The sequence below is a fragment of the Dendropsophus ebraccatus genome, chromosome 3, assembly GCF_027789765.1.
Source record: "Dendropsophus ebraccatus isolate aDenEbr1 chromosome 3, aDenEbr1.pat, whole genome shotgun sequence".
Classification (NCBI taxonomy): Eukaryota; Metazoa; Chordata; class Amphibia; order Anura; family Hylidae; genus Dendropsophus; species Dendropsophus ebraccatus.
In genome coordinates, this window is record NC_091456.1 from 48,358,981 (window position 1) to 48,376,475 (window position 17,495).

The window sequence follows — 17,495 nt, forward strand, 5'->3', positions numbered from 1 at the left end:
TCAGTGTATAAACAGGGAAGCTAAAGAAATGAACTACACTAGCTCACTGAACCTACCAGACAAGACATTGCAATTTGTGAAAGATCACCCCCTAATGGATGAGACTGTCACTCCCATAGGAAAGAGACCCAAGCTTGTGCATCAAAATGTGACCTATACGCAGATAGTTGTAGACCAGGTCAAAGCATTGGATGGCAGCTCTTATGATGTCATGTTTATTAGTACAGGTAAACCGATTTGCTGTCATTGTTTTGTCTGCATTTCTTTATTTTGTAATGAAAGGGGTGATGCCAGTAATAACCTACCCCATTAAAAGTCCCAGGGACTAAGGGCCCTATTCCACCGGACGATTATCGTTAGCATAATCGTTAACGATTAACGATCTCAAACGACCGCTATTGCGAAAGACCTGAAAACGTTCACTCATTTCCATGGAACGATAATCGTTACTTATGATCGTAATTGCGATCGTTTCTTCTTCCGTATTTCTTCGCTATTGCGTTCGTATCTATTGGGAACGACCGATGTCTTATTCAATGCGAACGATTTGCGAACGTTTTGCGAACGAGCAACGATAAAAATAGGTCCAGGTCTTATAAAGCGATCAACGATTTCTCGTTCGGTCGTTAATCGTTACTGCATTTCAACCGAACGATTATCGTTTAGATTCGAACGATTTAACGATAATCTGAACGATAATCGTCCTGTGGAATAGGGCCCTAAGGGTCCACACAGAAAGAGTATCTGGCAGATTATCTGCCAAAGATTTGAAGCCAAAGCCAGGAATGGATGTGAAAAAAGTAGAAATCTCAGGCTTTCCTTTATGACCTGATCTGTTTATAGTCTGTTTCTGGCTTTGGCTTCAAATCTTTGGCAGATAATCTGTCAGATAATCTTTCTATGTAAATGGACCCTAAGTTGGCGAGTTTAGCATCTACTAACAAATGCCGACATGGCTTATTAAATTTTCTCTTGTGTAAAGTGAAATAGAGACACCATTACATATGGCTTTTGCAATCCTTTTCATTATTTGAGATTGCTGATACATTAATCCTAAAATAATGATTTTATTAAGTGTTTTTTTTCATTTGCATTACTTTTATACTGATTATATATATATATATATATATATATATATATATAATATTATTATTATGTGTGTGTGTGTTTAAGGCCATACACAGTTTTTCTTTTGTCTGTGAATCAGAATTCTGATTCATGGACAGAAAAAGGCCCTGTGTGGTTTGGGTGGTCATCCATGCATCTTTTTGAAAACGGATCCATTTTTGACCACTGACTCGTTCTGCAAATAAGTAGGACCTGCACTTATACGGTCCATTTTTGCAGAACAGACGCTCCAATAGAGGTCATTTGGTCTGTTTTTATTGGAAGACACAAGGATGCAACATCTGTGTGCTGTCCATTTTTCACTGAATTGCCTAGCAAGCCCTTGGTGGCTCCTCTCTCCTTTTAATCTGACAATTTACTTGCTGGGAGTGTGAATATATGTTTTGTGGGAATTTGGAAAAGAGCCCGATGAAGCTGGTCCTGAATGCCATTCGTTGTGTTAACCGTAATGACCAGTAGCAGCTATTAAAAGGGCAAATGTGAAAGAAGGAACTATGTTAATGTAAAAGCTATGATCCAGTTGTTTAAATGCAGTCAGCAGTTTAGTGTATGCCATGGCTAGACCCAGGGTCAGGTACTTGTATATCCTTCTTTATTTTACTTGTATACAAGATAAAGCATGTTTTCCTGGATACATTCAAGTTGCATCACTCTCTTTACATTAAATGTAGGATTTATGCATATATTGCTCTGAGATTTTCTGGTGACCAATATAAGCACACAAATACATATGAAAAATCTCTTTTGCAGATAAAGGTATATTGCACAAAGCAATCAGCAATGATCTGGAGATGCGTATTATTGAAGAAATAGTCCTATTCCCGGATCATCAGTCAGTCCAGACTTTACTGCTTGCAGACAAACAGGTAAGCCTCACTGCTTTAAACAATGTAAATACTACTCTATAATGCTCAAATATTTATTATTTTAACCCAGGCTTGTTATAAGGTGTGTGTGTGTGTGTGTGTGTGTGTGTGTGTGTGTGTGTGTTTGTGTGTCTCATTTGACCATTCATCTGACTATAGTACTTCTAAAATTCTTTTAACTCAGAGCAAAAGATACATTTATGCTGGATCCAACACTGAGGTGGTGCAGTCTCCTGTTGCCTTCTGTGAGAAGCTCACTTCTTGCACAGAGTGCATATTGACAAGAGATCCTTATTGTGCTTGGCACCCAGTCAAGAATTCTTGTGTTCATATCCTTGAAGAGAGTAACACTGACAGGTATGAAACCGTTCATAAAAAGTCATAAGAAAGCTGTAAAACCAAATTACCAAAGAAGCTTTATTTATTTAACAAAGCAAGACCTTGTTGCCGTAGAAAAGATTGATTAAAGGCTGTAGACACTTTTTACACTGAAAAGTTTTTTGTTCCTTTTGTTTCCTACATGAAAAATTGAAAAACTTTCTAAATAGTCTTCATTTCAAATTCTTTACCATTTTGTTGTTGTGGCTTGTATAAGTGCATCACATAGCAGGCTGTCCTGCTGAATCTCACAGCTCACTACAGTGAGACAAAACTAGAAGTGGATCTCAAACATAAAAAAGATGCAGATCTTTCCTTTTATAGTTTTACTGTGTCAGTTCCACTTCTTGTCTTGGATAAAAAATACTGTCCAAAATGGTCTCCAAATAATGACCATAATAGAACATGTGAATCAAGCTCTTAGAGCAGCAGGGAGTTGGAGGAGGCTGTAAATTGCAGGGCAGTGTGTGTAGAAGTGGTAATAATAATATTTTTTATTTATATAGCGCCAACAGATTCAGCAGCACTTTACAATTCTGGGGGTACATACATAGACAAAAATCTGAAATTACAGAGATCTACATATAATTACCCATACATGAGAAATGAGGGCCCTGCTCGCATGCATGAGCTTACAGACTATTAGGAGGGGGTGCGAGACAAAATGGCAGGGGGGCAAAGAGGAAAGCAACCAAGTGTTCAGGAAAGGCAGATCACACAAGCTGAATTGTATCAGTTTAGATAGGGAGTAAAGCACATACAATGCAGTCTGAAGGTGGAGGGGTGAATTGCATATCTCCTTTTAAGATTAAAGGGGTTATAAAAGATTAGAAAAAGCACAGCTTTTTTTTCCTGCAAAAACAGCACAACTCCTGTCCCCCAGGTTGTGTGCGCGCCACATCATCTTTCATTTAAAATAAAAAGTTGCATCAACACATGAGTAAATCAAATATCCTGTTGTTAGTCCAACTAATATACATAAGCATATGTAAATGAGTCATACATACATTGTCATTATCTATTCTAGGCTTTTGATCCAGGAATTAAATGGAGATGCATCTCGCTGCCCAGGTATGTTTTCTCATGTTAAAGCCTTACTGTCATTTGGAGAAACTTTTTACATGTCCAAAGTTACTGATTGCAACAGGTTTTACTCCAGCTGCCATCCTTTGATACGGCTAGTGGGATTTGATTGAAAGCCTGGTAGAGATGCACTGCCTCTTGCTGTATTTCAGGATCACAGCGCGTCAGTTTGAAGACATATCAGAAGTTATTATACGTGACAGTATCGCTTAGTACACTATTATTGCATTATCAACATCTTTGGGTGATTTTAGCATAATTGGCCTTTTCTCATAATAAAGACAACCTATGTGGTGTCTCTGTACATTACTTTACTAGCCAGGCTTTTTATATATCCTGTGAACTTAACTATGATCTAAACAATGTTAATGTTCATCAAAGCAAATGATTTTTGTTTCGAAGAAGCGTGTAGGGATTAAAACGAAGCATGGTGCAAGGTGGTAAGGCCTTCCATCAGTTCTTTAGAAGTAAAAGCCTTGTAATGTAGACTCGCTTAACAGAATGGTTGTTGACATGTACCCACTTTTTTAGATTCTGCTGATAAAGGAATCCGGGAAAGTATGAGGTACAAGGTGAAGGCAGGAAGCACGGTAGAGCTGAAATGCTCTTGCAAGTCTAAGTTGGCTTCAGTGTTTTGGACATTCAATGATGAAACCTTGAATATAAACCCACCTAAATATCTTCTGCACGGTACTTTAATGATAATCAACGTGACCGAGAGGGATGCGGGCACTTATCAGTGCTGGTCACAAGAGAGTGTAATGGACAAAGTGTTTTCTCAGCTGGTCATGAAACACGTTTTGGAGATTGAAAAGACACCACTCCCTCTGACAAGCACAACGCAGTCAACAACCCGAAGGGAAGAACCCTTGGAGACCACTCGCTTTCATACAGTCTCAAAGGAGACCACAACCAAAATGTCAACGACCCAAGCTGCCACAGCATTTGTTGGTGTCACCCAATTAAACAACAAAATAACACCCACCATATCCCAGATGGAGGTATACAGCTCCATGTCTGATGTCGGAGTGGGAAAGGCTTTGTACTTGACCAACAACAATGATTGCTCTCTCCTTATCATCTTGGTCATCATATTTTTCTTTCTTTTCTTGTTGTTGTTGACGTACAATTGTTACAAGGGATTTCTTCCGACCCCTTGTTTAAAGTTCCGTGATGCCATGATGCATGGCAAGAAAAAGACTCCTCTAAATCTGAAAGACTGTGAGCAAGGTGTGAAAGAGACCTTGGTGGAGAAAGTGTGCACCGAGAACCAATGTGGTGGAGCTCAGAAAGCACCTCATGACACCGGTTATGAGACAGAGCCAGACTGTGGCAATGGGAACATCACACATAAAGATGATGACACAACAGCCGAAAATGAGACGGACCAACCCTTCGATGTCAAGTGTGAAATAAAATACGCAGATTCTGATGGTGATTGAAAGACAGACTTCTTGAAACTAAAGGGAACTTGCCAACTACACTTCTGTGAGTGCAGCACACTGTAGTGACAGATAGTGTATGCTATGTGTGACTATGCTGTAGAATGGCAAATGAACAATATTTGTTGCCAGGAGTCCCTTATTCATGAGCTGCGGGGCCCGCTCCTAACTGCTGATTGACAGATTTTTCACCATGCACAGTAAGAGGGAGAAAGCCGTCAACCAGTGGTCGGTGGGTGGGTCCTTCTGTCTCCCAAAATGCAGCATATTCATACAACACAGACATACTGTTGAAATCGGTGTGCCTGTTACTACACCATGCAGCTTCCACAGATGACAGTATAAAGGGTTGGCAGGTTCCCTTTAAAGCATTCTGAGCCATAAGCAATAGGGCTATTTTGCAGTCCACTTCCCAGCTTTACTTCATTTTGTAAAAGGATATGTGGATACTGGGATATTCCTTTTTCTCGAAGCCCTGAGAGACACTGGTTTCTATGATTTTTATTTACATTCCTTTTAGCGGTTTTCACTTTTTGTTTTTCTTCTTCTTCCCTCACCGCAGACTGATAAAGTGTATTCAGTCATTGCACAGTACCGAATTATGAAGTTAATTCCAAATTGGAAGTTAATTGTTTTATCAGATTGGTAAGGATGTGCTTAACTGGGCCCACGCAGGTCCTATCTATTCTTTTTAGTACTTGAAGGTGTAAATTTTTAACAACAACATGCTGTACATATGTTCGGTGTTTTCATTTGCCTATAGTTTTGTGACATATATTTTAAGTCTATATGCTTTCTCAGGGAGAAAAAAAAAGCAATTTTTGGGTGTCCTTCCTTTTACAATATTCAACAGAAAACGGACATTTCACAAGTTTTGTCTCACAGTATTGACTGGAACCAGAGTATGAATAGTAAAAAAAAAAATGGGAAAGATGCAACTAAATCCTACCCTCCACAGTGACACCATGGGGCAGGAAATCACATGTGACTACTTATATAAGCCATTGCTTGTTTGGACAATGAGGGAAAAAAGTGAACTGTTCAGCAAAGACTTATAATATATTTTAGCAGTCGGAACACTGGAGTGAAACTGCAGAATCTTCTAAACTTGGGTTGAAATAAAAAAAAAACACTGGAATCTGAAAGCATTCTAGCAGTAATTTATTTAGGGCGTACTCTCTATATACTATATATAAGACTGTAGGGGAGAATACACTGTGATTCTTGCTGTTTATATTTCTGAAAATGATTGTCTATTTTTCTATACCAGTTCTGTATAAATGTAAATTCAAAAAGCCCTAAAATTAAAAGTATTATTTTATTGTTTTAAGAGAATTGGCCAGTGTTGTGACTCATTGACCTTCGTACCTTTTATGTTCCATATGACTACCTTCCCTCAACTCTTTGGTGCATGAATTTCATTTGCTCATGTTCTACTTCTTTATTGCCTTTATTTTCTTAGTTCCCTTTTCTCTCTTCTGTCCCTGTCTGTCACACAGCCTCATCTCCCATACTCTTTCCTCCTTCCGTCACTTCCTTTGTATCCTCTATGGCTTCCGAACTGCATCCTTCATTATCCAGCATGCCACTTGAAGCTCTCTCTAGTACAGACACAGATGTTCTTAAATTACTCCCTCCTTTCCTAAGTGATCAGGGTCAGCTGGTTCAGGTCCATGGAACTTTCCACCTCTTTTGTCATGGAACTGGTGAGTATGAAACTTGAACATCAGTTAGGAAGCGTATATTGATTGTAAGTACATTATTACATTTTCCTTAAAAAAGTACATTCAACTATACTATTCCCTAGTTCTGACCTTGAAGGGCTCTTGCTGCACCAGTGTTGTTGACACCTCTGTCTGTATCGGTGCATGCATAGAACACGTTCAGCTATTCAGTGCCTGCACAGAAGTGGATAAATCACTTGACTACTGACCTTATGTCCTGTAGCTGGAAATTGGCAGTATTCAGTATTGACATCCGGGCAGCAATGGCCTTCCGTTTTAGAGCTGGGAAAAAAGTATAGTCACTTGTCTGTTTATGGCCCTTTTTTATAAATTTTAATGTGAAGTCATCAACTCCTATAAGTCAGGACAAACACCTGCAACACTAAAATACCCCCCCCCCCCCCCCACACACACACACACACTACTTCAGCAGGAAGATCAATGCTAATGTTAAAATTTACATTTTACATTATTGTGTAGTACACGGCTACTTGTTCTTTTACACCTCAGTTTGTGGTTATTACTAATTTGTTAAATTTATATTTTTTCATTGTGTTCATTTTATGCAACCTCTGTTGGACTGACAAAAGTAAGTATTGGCTTTTCAAAATGTACAGTAAGGGTTTTTGGTTGACATTTTTCCACTTTAAATGAATGAAATGTGTGTTCTGCATGTGCAGCCAAGCTGAAAGCAAACCTTTTTTTTCTGGTACATAGAGCTGTGCATTCACATGTTAATTCCAACAACAACCTGTCCTTTCCAGATTATAATTTGCATTGAAATACAGTGCCTTGAGCTACACTAAGACACTGAATGGAATCCTTTAAAATTACTATGGTAGCATTAAAAGCCTTACAGTATTTAATTCCTGGGCTATGTAGATAGTGTGCTTTACTTTTACTTAGTTTGCTAGGGTTTTGTATAGAGATATCCAGAAGTAACCACACTTTTTGCAGATTTATTATTCATACCCTGGTACACATAATGAATCAGAAGATGTTCACAGCATTTTTCTTACATTTTTTCATTTTTACATAAGCTGGAAAATACACATTACACACGTTAATTATAAGACGCAAGATGAAAAAAATATTTTGACCCAAAAAGTGGGCATATTGTTAGCATTATTTGGAAAAGGTCATCCTACTTTTTAGGATGTTTAAGTTTTGCGTACAGTAACAGTGGTAACAATCAGGTACAGTAAAACTGGTGACAAGTAGGTACAGTAACAGTGGCAACAAAACAAGCCCTTACATGGCCCTGTAGATAGAAAAATGAGTGCTAGAGCTCTTAGAAGGAGAGGAGGAAAAAACGAAAGCGAAAAAAAATTAAAATTGGTGCGGTCCGCTGGATCATTTTGGGCTTGGTCCTCAAAGGGTTAAAGGAGAAGTCCGGCGAAACTTTTTTATTAAAGTGTTGTACTGTTCCCCATAGGTTATACAAGTCACCAATATACACTTATTACAGAAAATGCTTATAAAGTGCTTTTTTCCTGCACTTACTACTGCATCCAGGCTTTACTTCCTGGATAAAATGGTGATGTCACGACCCGACTCCCAGAGCTGTGTGGGCTGTAGCTGCTGGAGAGGATGATGGCAGGGGGACACTGAGGGACACAGGGCACCGGAGGGACACTGAGCATCCCTCTGCCATGATCCTCTCCAGCAGCCACAGCCCGCACAGCTCTGGGAGTTGGGTCGTGACATCACCATTTTATCCAGGAAGTGACATCACCATGTTATCCAGGAAGTGAAGCCTTGATGCAGTAGTAAGTGCAGGAAAAAAACACGTTATGTGCATTTCCTGTAATAAGTGTATATTGGTGATTTGTATAACTTTTGGGGGGCAATACAATACATTAATAAATATTTTCGCCAGACTTCTCCTTTAAATCTGGACTTTGGACTGCAGCTGTAGTTAACCAATCATTAGTGCATTTATTTTACAGAGAAAATAGTAGATGCCAGGAACAAACTTCCAGCAGATGTGGTTAGAAAGTCCTCAGTAACTGGATGTAAACATGCCTGGGATAATCCTGTATCTATCCCGGGATGAGGATAAAGGAAATAAGCACAGACTAGATGGACTGGGTGGCCTTTCTGCTGACAATGTTCTATGTACACTATGGGGGAGATTTATCAAAGTGGTGTAAAGTAGAATTGTCTTAGTTGCCTAGTTAGTTGCTTAGGGACAACTAAGACAATTCTACCTTGCACCAGTTTGATAAGTCCTTCCCCTATGTACTTATATCCTAACCTGTATAAGTCATAAGACTTTTTTTTGTACTTCAGGACCAAAAGATGCACGTTTTATATGGGAAAAAGATGGTGTGAAAATGGAGAGTTGTGCCAAGGAAGGTGTGCTGCCTCTTGGTGAAGGGAATGTGCACATCCTCAGCTGGGTGAGAGATATTGCCACTAAGGAGGCAGAGTATCATTGCACCATTGAATCGGAAGCAGGGCGAAAGTCTTCAAAAGTATTTATCAGAGTTACAGGTAATTTCCTATGACAGGTTCCTTCTTGTTTCCATTTCCTCAAAGCTACGATGCAACATTCCCAAAAGATTTATTAAGTCATGCCATGATTTTCTGCATGATACTGAAAACTTTCGTTTAGGGTTCTTTGTTTCCTTGACAACAGACTACAATCGCTAGAGATGAGTTAATTCTTCCACTTGATTTGGATTTTGCATATCATGTGTCATTCAGAACTTCAATTTTTTAGATATGAGTTGTCTGGCAAATTTAAAGTCACTGTCCTTTTAACCTTTGACATGTCAACAGGTGTTTCAAAAGTTGTTAATCACAGCAGGTCTCCCTGCTTAAACCCTCCGTAATCAGGAGATATAGCCTGGGAGAGAGCCCAGCAGAGGCGTGAGCCACGCCCCAGCTGCTTACTAATTCTGACAATGTAGCCTCTTAGACTTGCATTGTCAGGGTTAACTATTACGGAGATATGGCCAGGGAGTGGACGTGCTGTGGTCAATAACTTTCAATTTGCCCGATGATGTTTCAGGTTATTTGCACTCTGCTGTGATAATATAGTAACAGCCTTGTTTAACCCTTAGGGGACACAGACAGTTTTCATTTTTGCGTTTTCGTTTTTCCCTCCTCGTGTCTATAAGGCCATAGCACCTGCATTTTTCCACCTAGAGACCCAAATGAGCCCTTATTTTTTGCGCAACTAATTGTACTTTGCTATGGCAGATGTAATTTTTGCCTAAAATGTGCCGGGAAACCAGAAAAAAATTATGTGTGGTGAAATTGAAAAAAAAAAATTTTTTTTTTTATTTGAGGGGGTTTGTTTTTACTCCGTTCGCCCTAGGGTAAAACTGACTTGTTATATATGTTCCTTAAGTTGTTACAATTACAACGATATGTAACATGTATAACTTTTATTTGATTTGATGGCTTGTAAAAAATTAAAACCTTTTAAAGAAAATATATGTTCCTTAAAATCGCTCTATTCCCATGCTTATAGCGCTTTTATCCTTTGGTCTATGGGTCTGTGTGAGGTGTCATTTTTTGCGCCATGATGTGATCTTTCTATCGGTACCTTGATTGCGCATATACGACTTTTTGATCGCTTTTTATTACAATTATTCTGGATTTGATGCGATCAAAAATGCGCAATTTTGCACTTTGGGATTTTTTTGCGCTGACGCCGTTTACCGTGTGAGATCAGGAATGTGATTAATTAATAGTTCGGGCGATTACGCACGGGCGATAGCAAACATGTTTGTTTATTTATTTATTTTTATAAAATGGGGAAAGGGGGGTGATTCAGACTTTTATTAGGGGAGGGGATTTTGTGTTATTAAAAACATTTTTCTTTTACTTTACACATATACTAGAAGCCCCCCTGGGGGACTTCTAGTATATGCACTCTGATCTCTCATAGAGATCCATGCAGTATAGTTATACTGCATGAATCCATGAGATCGGTGTTCTATTGCTTTTGGCTGCTGCAGCCAAAAGCAATAGAATGCCGAGCCGGGATCAGCGCCATTACGGCGCAGACCCCGGCCCGGGATGGATGCGGGGATCGCCCCCCCGCAATCGCGCCGCAGGGGGGCGATCCCCCCACTAGACCACCAGGTATGGAGATTAGCAAGTATTTAGAAGCAGCTGTCAACTTTGACAGCTGCTTCTAAGTACTTAATTAGCGGGCACGGCGATCGGACCGTGCCCGCTAATAGCCGCGATCCCGGGCTACATGCGGCACCCGGGATTGCGGCAGTTCAGAGGGGGGTCGCCGCGCGACCCCCCTCTGAACTCCCATAGCGGCACGAGGACGTTCAGTAACGTCCTGGTGCAGCTATGGGTTAACTACTTAGCTGCCACAATGTTAACAACAATAAACAACTTACCTGCCTGTGCTCCCCTGGCGCGCTCCAGCTTGAGTCTCCGGGTCCCAGCTCACTGACAGCCTGCTTAGCAAATCACTGGCTGTAGTTGTACAATGCACCAATCGGCTGAGCGGGCTCTCAGTGAGCCGGGACCTGGAGAAGCAGACAGGAGCACGGGCAGGTAAGCATTGGCTCTTTATTATTTTTAACGTTACAACAGCTAGTTAAACAAGGTTTTTAATACATTCTCACAAAATCCGCTACAAGAATGGAGGTCCATAGACTATAACAGTGCTGAGTATCACAGCAGATTTCACTGGTAAGGGGAAAAACAACCTGCCTAGAAATTGCAGTCTTGCAGCATAGACCAGGAATACCGTAATATGAAATTCAGCCATTTTTTTTGTTTATAGTACAAAAAATATACATGATGGAGTTTGACTGCAAGAGTAGTGAAAGCTCTCTTGGACAAGACTATTTTGCCACATATTACAATTTTTATATTGCTAAGACCTACAAAAAGTTTATATTTTGGGCAGAAAGGGAAAAAGTTTGAGTGATTTGTACCAAGTTTATTTTGTTTCTGCATTGCCTTGTTTTTGGGTGTTTTTTCCCCTATGTATTTTAACTGCAGTTTTTAAGTGCAAATGTGGAGACTGATTTCCACAAAGAATCTGCCACACTATTAAGTAACTTTTATCTTACTAATGTAGTCACGCTGTATTTTCTTTTCTTTAGGTTCACTAAGTCATGGGTGGTCAAATGAACTAGCAAGATGGAAGAGTGCAGTCAGCGATCACAGTAACATTATGGAGAGCTGGAAAAAGAACTGGGTATAGTGATTATGTGATTTCTTTGGGGGGGTTATTTATTATTAAACACTTGTTATTATATAATATATATATATATATTTTTATTTTTTGGGGGGGGGGTCTGCTTTTGGTTCTCTGCATTTAATATTTTTGATGGAATAATTTTATAAATTTAAATGCAACCCAAACCAGGAGTGGATTGAAAACACAGAAAAGCTATGTTCACACACTGTTGAAAATAAGTGGATGGCCGCCATTTATTGGAAAACAATGGGCATTATATTAGCAAACAGCACAGCAAAAATACTGCTGGGAACATAGCCGGAAGGGGTATTCTGGGGACAACTTTCATTTACAATTCAGCTGAGGCTAGGATAAAAAGAAAAAATATAAAATTGTAAAGATTAAAAAAAAAACATTGATTGGCACCATCAGGACAGCGACAAAAGGGGTATCAGGGTAGGTGAGTATAGTTCATTTTATCACCAGCTTGAGCAGAATTACGTTTGTGTAAAAAAAAAAAATGGTGTATGGGCCCATTTTTAGGCTTGGGCGCAGCTTTATTTGCCTCCTAGAATTCAGCATGAAGAAATAACAGGGAGTCTTCCTAAACTGATAAAGGGCACACAAAGCTGAGAGGGTTATTATAGTTGTATAATGGGGACAATATTTTAGCCTACATGAGAATTATTTTGCACCCCGTTATAATAATTTACTGAGCTTACCAGGTAAGCTTTCCTACAGATACACTTTCGGATAAGTTTTTTTTTTTTTTTTTTGTTTTGTTAAACAATGTAACCTTTGTCTCCGTAACATTATAGGAGCTTTTCTCCACCAACATTTATGAACATGTTTACTTCTGCAGAATGTTGTGTCGGGCAGTTGTGACTCTTGACCTGATTATAGCTGTACCCAGGAATGTGCTGAAACAGTTTTCTATTATTGTAGGAGAGCTGCAACAAGAAAGCCGTCAATTAAACAAAATGGCAAAATGCAAAAAGACAAATTCCTGGAATAAGCAGCCGGCCCTTCATGAACAGAGTTATTATGGGGACTGCAAAGTATATGAACTTGGTCTCATTGTATTTTGGAGAGCACTTGCCTTTTGAGTTCTTCTGTATATGTCGCTAAACATAATTTGGAGTTTTGGAATTGTCTTGGATCGATTTTAAAGACCATAACGACTTCCATCCTTTAATAAGAAGAGTGACTGGCTATAGGTTTAGTATTGTAAGATCATCTGCACTTATAGATTAGTTTCTTTTTTGAAAAATGTGAAAACCTTCAGAATTTGCACTTCATTTTATTGATGTATAACCAATATAATGTCTAATATTATTGCTAATCTATATACGTTATTCAGACCTGAAAGAAAATACTTACGAAGTTTACGAGTTTACGAAGTGGTGAATATATTTTGACCATTCCCAATTGAATAAAAGTGATTTGTATCTGTATTCATGTGTCTTGTGTCTTTCATTTTGTACTTTTTTTTTTTTACTTTTCACAAAAAATCTGCTAGCCCTATGGTTAAAACTAGGGATGATTGCATTTACAGTAATAACAAATGGACAGATTACGGAGATAATGAAGAGATTCACTTTATTAGGGCCCTATTACACCAACAGATTATCCGACAGTTTTCTTTGAGCCAAAGCCAGGAATGGACTATAAACAGAACAGGTCATAAAGGAAAGACTGAGATTTCTCCTCTTTTCAAATCCATTCCTGGCTTTGGCTTAAAAAAAATCTGTCAGATAATCTGTTGGTGTAAGAGGGCCCTTACTGTAAATTCACCCATCTCTATTGAAAACTAATTTCTAAGTGATTTCTACATGAGTCTTAGGATCCATTTACACAGAAAGATTATCTGACAGATTATTTGCCAAAGATTTAAAGCCAAAGCCAGAAACAGACTATAAACAGATCAGGTCATAAAGGAAAGCCTGAGATTTCTCCTCTGTTCAAATCCATTCCTGGCTTTGGCTTCAAATCTTTGGCAGATAATCTTTCTGTGAAAAATGGACCCTTAGATGTTCCAGTCTTCCAGTTGTACACATGGGGGGAGATTCATCAAACATGGTGTAAAGTGAAACTGGCTCAGTTGCCCCTAGCAACCAATCAGATTCCACTTTTCATTTTTGAAAGAGTCTGTGAGGAATTTAAGGTGGAATCTGATTGGTTGCTATGTGCAACTGAGCCAGTTTCCCTTTACGCCAGGTTTATAAATCTCCCCCATTGAGTTAGGGAAATGTCTTTTTCTGAATGTGCTGGTTTGACAGTCTTATTCTGTGATTAGACTGCACAAGTCTAATGGTACAACTTATTTTTTACACATTTTACTTGTAAAAAGCAGTTTATGGTGGAACATACAGTTTTGTTGCACAAGACATTTACTAGCCAGTGTGAATACACTCTGAAACCCTGAAACACATTAAAGTTGATTGTTAAACTGAGCGTTTTGCGTTCATGTAACTAGCCCGTCCTCACAGCTGTGTACAGGGGCTGCGGATTAAGCCATTCTAGCCTCCTACGCTCAGCAGAATTGTAATGGGGATTATATTGCAGACGCTGAGTAATAAAAGTGCTGACTCAGTTTAGCAATTAACTTTGTTTTAAGAGACTTGAGGGGAGATTTCTCCAACCAGTCATATTCTCACTAAAAGAATCTCCCCCTGTGTTAATGGCCCTATTACACCAACAGATCTGACGACAGATTATCTGCCAAAGATTTGAAGCCAAACCCAGGAGTGGATTTGAAAAGAGGAGAAATCCAGTCTTTCCTTTAGGACCTGTTCTCTGTTTATAGTCTGTTCCAGGGTTTGGCTTCAAATCTTTGGCAGATCTGTTGGTGTAATAGGGCCTTAAATCTGCCCATGAAATTCAAATAAGATTTCCTCCCACACACTGATTCCACGTCATAACTATTCCCCTTCAATAATAGTTTTTGGCAGTCTCTGACATTTTAGGGTGCACCAGGTGTGGATCATAATAAAATGACATCATATACAGAACATAGGTTTCTTTTACTCTTCTTGTTAATCATCTTCTGGCGTGGATTCTATATGGTTGTGTAACCATAAATTGCTGTGTCGCAGTGCAGTGATCTTGTTGTTTTGGGGTACTTATACAAACTAGGGTCACGTTTCGCCCCAACTTACAACAATTCCATTTTGGATTTCTTTGTCCTCTACCTATCACAGCCCAATCTAAGGGTATGTGCTCACTGAGGAATAGATGAGGAATTGAAGAGGAATCCGCTCTTAAAGGGATTATCCAGCGCTACAAAAACATGGCCACTTTCTTCTAGAGAGCCCCACTATTGTCTCCAGCTTGGGCGAGGTTTTGCTGCTTAGCTCCGTTGAAGTGAATGGAGCTTAATTGCAAACCGCACCTGAACTGGAGACAACAGTTGTGTTGTCTCTGAAAGAAAGTGGCCATGTTTTTGTAGCACTGGATAACCCCTTTAATTTCTGCTTGAAATTTCTCCTGTAAAATATGAACAGAGCAATGTCCCATTGTGTTTAATGGAATCTCCACTCTGCTGTTCACACTGCAGAATTTTTTGCCACAGATCCGCTTTCCGCTCAAAAAACTGACATGTCAATTCTTTGGGAGGATTCTGCTACAGGAATCCTATAGAAGTCAATGGCGGCTTAAACTCTGCTTTAATTCCGCTTGTTTACCACTCGATTTCCGCTCCTAGGGCCGGTTCACACTGAGCAAACACGGAGCAATTCCGCCGCAGAATCCCTGCTGCTTTGAGCGAATGGGAGAGCACGCGCCTGTCCGCCGCTCTCCGCTCGAAGAATGAACATGTGCATTCTTTGAAAGGAGAGGGAGTGGACAGGCGCGCACTCTCCCATTCGCTCAAAGCAGCACACTGAGCACAGCGGGAATTGCGCCGTGTTTGCTCAGTGTGAACCGGCCCCTATTCTGTCAGAGCTGAATAGGCGAGGAATTTCAAGCAGAAAACTTTCCTCTTCAATTCCTCGATGAATACTTGCCTATTCCTCAGTGTGAACATACCCTAACTGATGATGCAATTATTCGCCATTGCCTGTGAGTGTGGCTTTGCCACATGCAGTGCTCGCAACGTGTACCTGTCCCCCTCTAGTCTTGGACTTATCATCTGAGAGAACTGATTGAACCTTTTCTGCTCTCTGGATAGCCCTTTAAAAGGTCAGGTTTAGAGATGAGCGAACCTCAAGCATGCTCGAGTCCATCCGAACCTGATCGCTAGGCATTTGATTAGTGGTGGCTGCTGAAGTTGGATAAAGCCTTAAGGTTGTCTGGAAAACATGGATACAGCCAATGACTATATCCATGTTGTAACCCCTTAAGGTCAAAGCCAATTTTCGTTTTTGCGCTTTTGCCACTTTGTTTAAAAGGCCATAGCACTTGCATTTTTTCACCTAGAAACCCACATGAGCGCTTATTTTTTGCGACACTAATTGTACTTTGCAATGACAGACTTTATTTTCCCATAAAATATGCTGCGAGACCGAAAAAAAATATTTGCGCTGTCAAATTGAAAAAAAAAAGGAATTTGTTTTCATTTCAGGGAGTTTTGTGTTAACACCGTTCGCCCTGGGGTAAAACTGACTTGTTATGTATTTTCCTTAAGTCGTTACGATTACAACGATATATAACATGTATAACTTTTATATTATGTGATGGCTTGTAAAAAATTCAAACCATTGTTAACAAATATATGTTCCTTAAAGGGGTTATCCAGCCCTACAAAAACATGGCCACTTTCCCCCTACTGTTGTCTCCAGTTTGGGTGGGGTTTTGAAACTCCGTTCCATTGAAGTAAATGGAGCCTAATTGCAAACTGCACCTGAACTGGAGACAACAGTAGGGGGAAAAGTGGCCATGTTTTTGTAGCGCTGGATAACCCCTTTAAAATCGCTCTATTCCCAGGCTTATAGAGCTTTTATCCTTTGGTCTATGGGGCTGTATGAGGTGTCATTTTTTGCGCCATGATGTTTACTTTCTATCGGTACTTTGTTTGTGCATATGTGGCTTTTTTATCGCTTTTTATTACATTTTCTTCTGGATTTGATGCAACCAAAAAAGCGCAACTTTGCACTTTGGAATTTTTTTGCGCTGATGCCGTTTACCGTGCGAGATCAGGAATGTGATAATTTAATAGTTCAGGCTATTACGCACGCAGCGATACCAAATATGTTTGTTTATTTATAAAATGGGAAAAGGGGTGATTTTGACTTTTATTAGGGGAGGGGATTTTTTTTTATTAATAAAAAAAATGTAACTTTTTTTTTTATACACCTTAACTAGAAGTCCCCCTGGGGGACTTGTATATACACAGCACTGATCTCTCATAGAGATCAATGCTTTGTATATACACAGCAATGATCAGTGAGATTGGTGATACATTGCTTTGGCCTGCTCCAGGCCAGTGCAATGTATTGCCGAGAGAGATGATGTCGGGAGATCCGTTCTTCTGGCCGGGCCTCAGCGTCGCAATTACGCTCATCCCTGGCCAGAAGAATGGATCTCCCGACATCCGCCACATTTAGCACAACTACTAAATACAAACATTTAAAAACTCTAATAACCACATAGGTAACAAGCACAGAACCTGATAGGGTTCCATGTACAACCACACACCTCTCCAACCACAATAATGGTACTGAGAGCTGTCTATGGAAGATTAACAATAACCATGATGTAAATTCTCATGGTA

At 39.7% G+C, this 17,495-nt stretch overlaps 1 protein-coding gene across 5 annotated transcripts in view; it reads left to right on the plus strand.

Annotated features, from left to right (window-relative positions):
- The window catches only part of SEMA4D (semaphorin 4D), a 59,158-nt gene extending 45,919 nt beyond the window's left edge, over positions 1-13,239 (plus strand). For 4 of the 5 annotated variants that reach the window (XM_069961691.1, XM_069961692.1, XM_069961694.1 and 1 more), the window contains exons 12-16: positions 5-227; positions 1,879-1,994; positions 2,179-2,351; positions 3,400-3,443; positions 3,987-6,232. In XM_069961691.1, coding sequence (XP_069817792.1) covers positions 5-227; positions 1,879-1,994; positions 2,179-2,351; positions 3,400-3,443; positions 3,987-4,897 — 1,467 coding nt within the window. In that variant the 3' untranslated portion in view covers positions 4,898-6,232. Of the gene's footprint in view, positions 1-4; positions 228-1,878; positions 1,995-2,178; positions 2,352-3,399; positions 3,444-3,986; positions 6,233-6,396; positions 6,604-8,913; positions 9,118-11,708; positions 11,804-12,730 lie in introns of those variants that run through there. The other variant, XM_069961695.1, reaches the window with a different exon arrangement.
- The last annotated feature ends 4,256 nt before the right edge of the window (positions 13,240-17,495 follow it).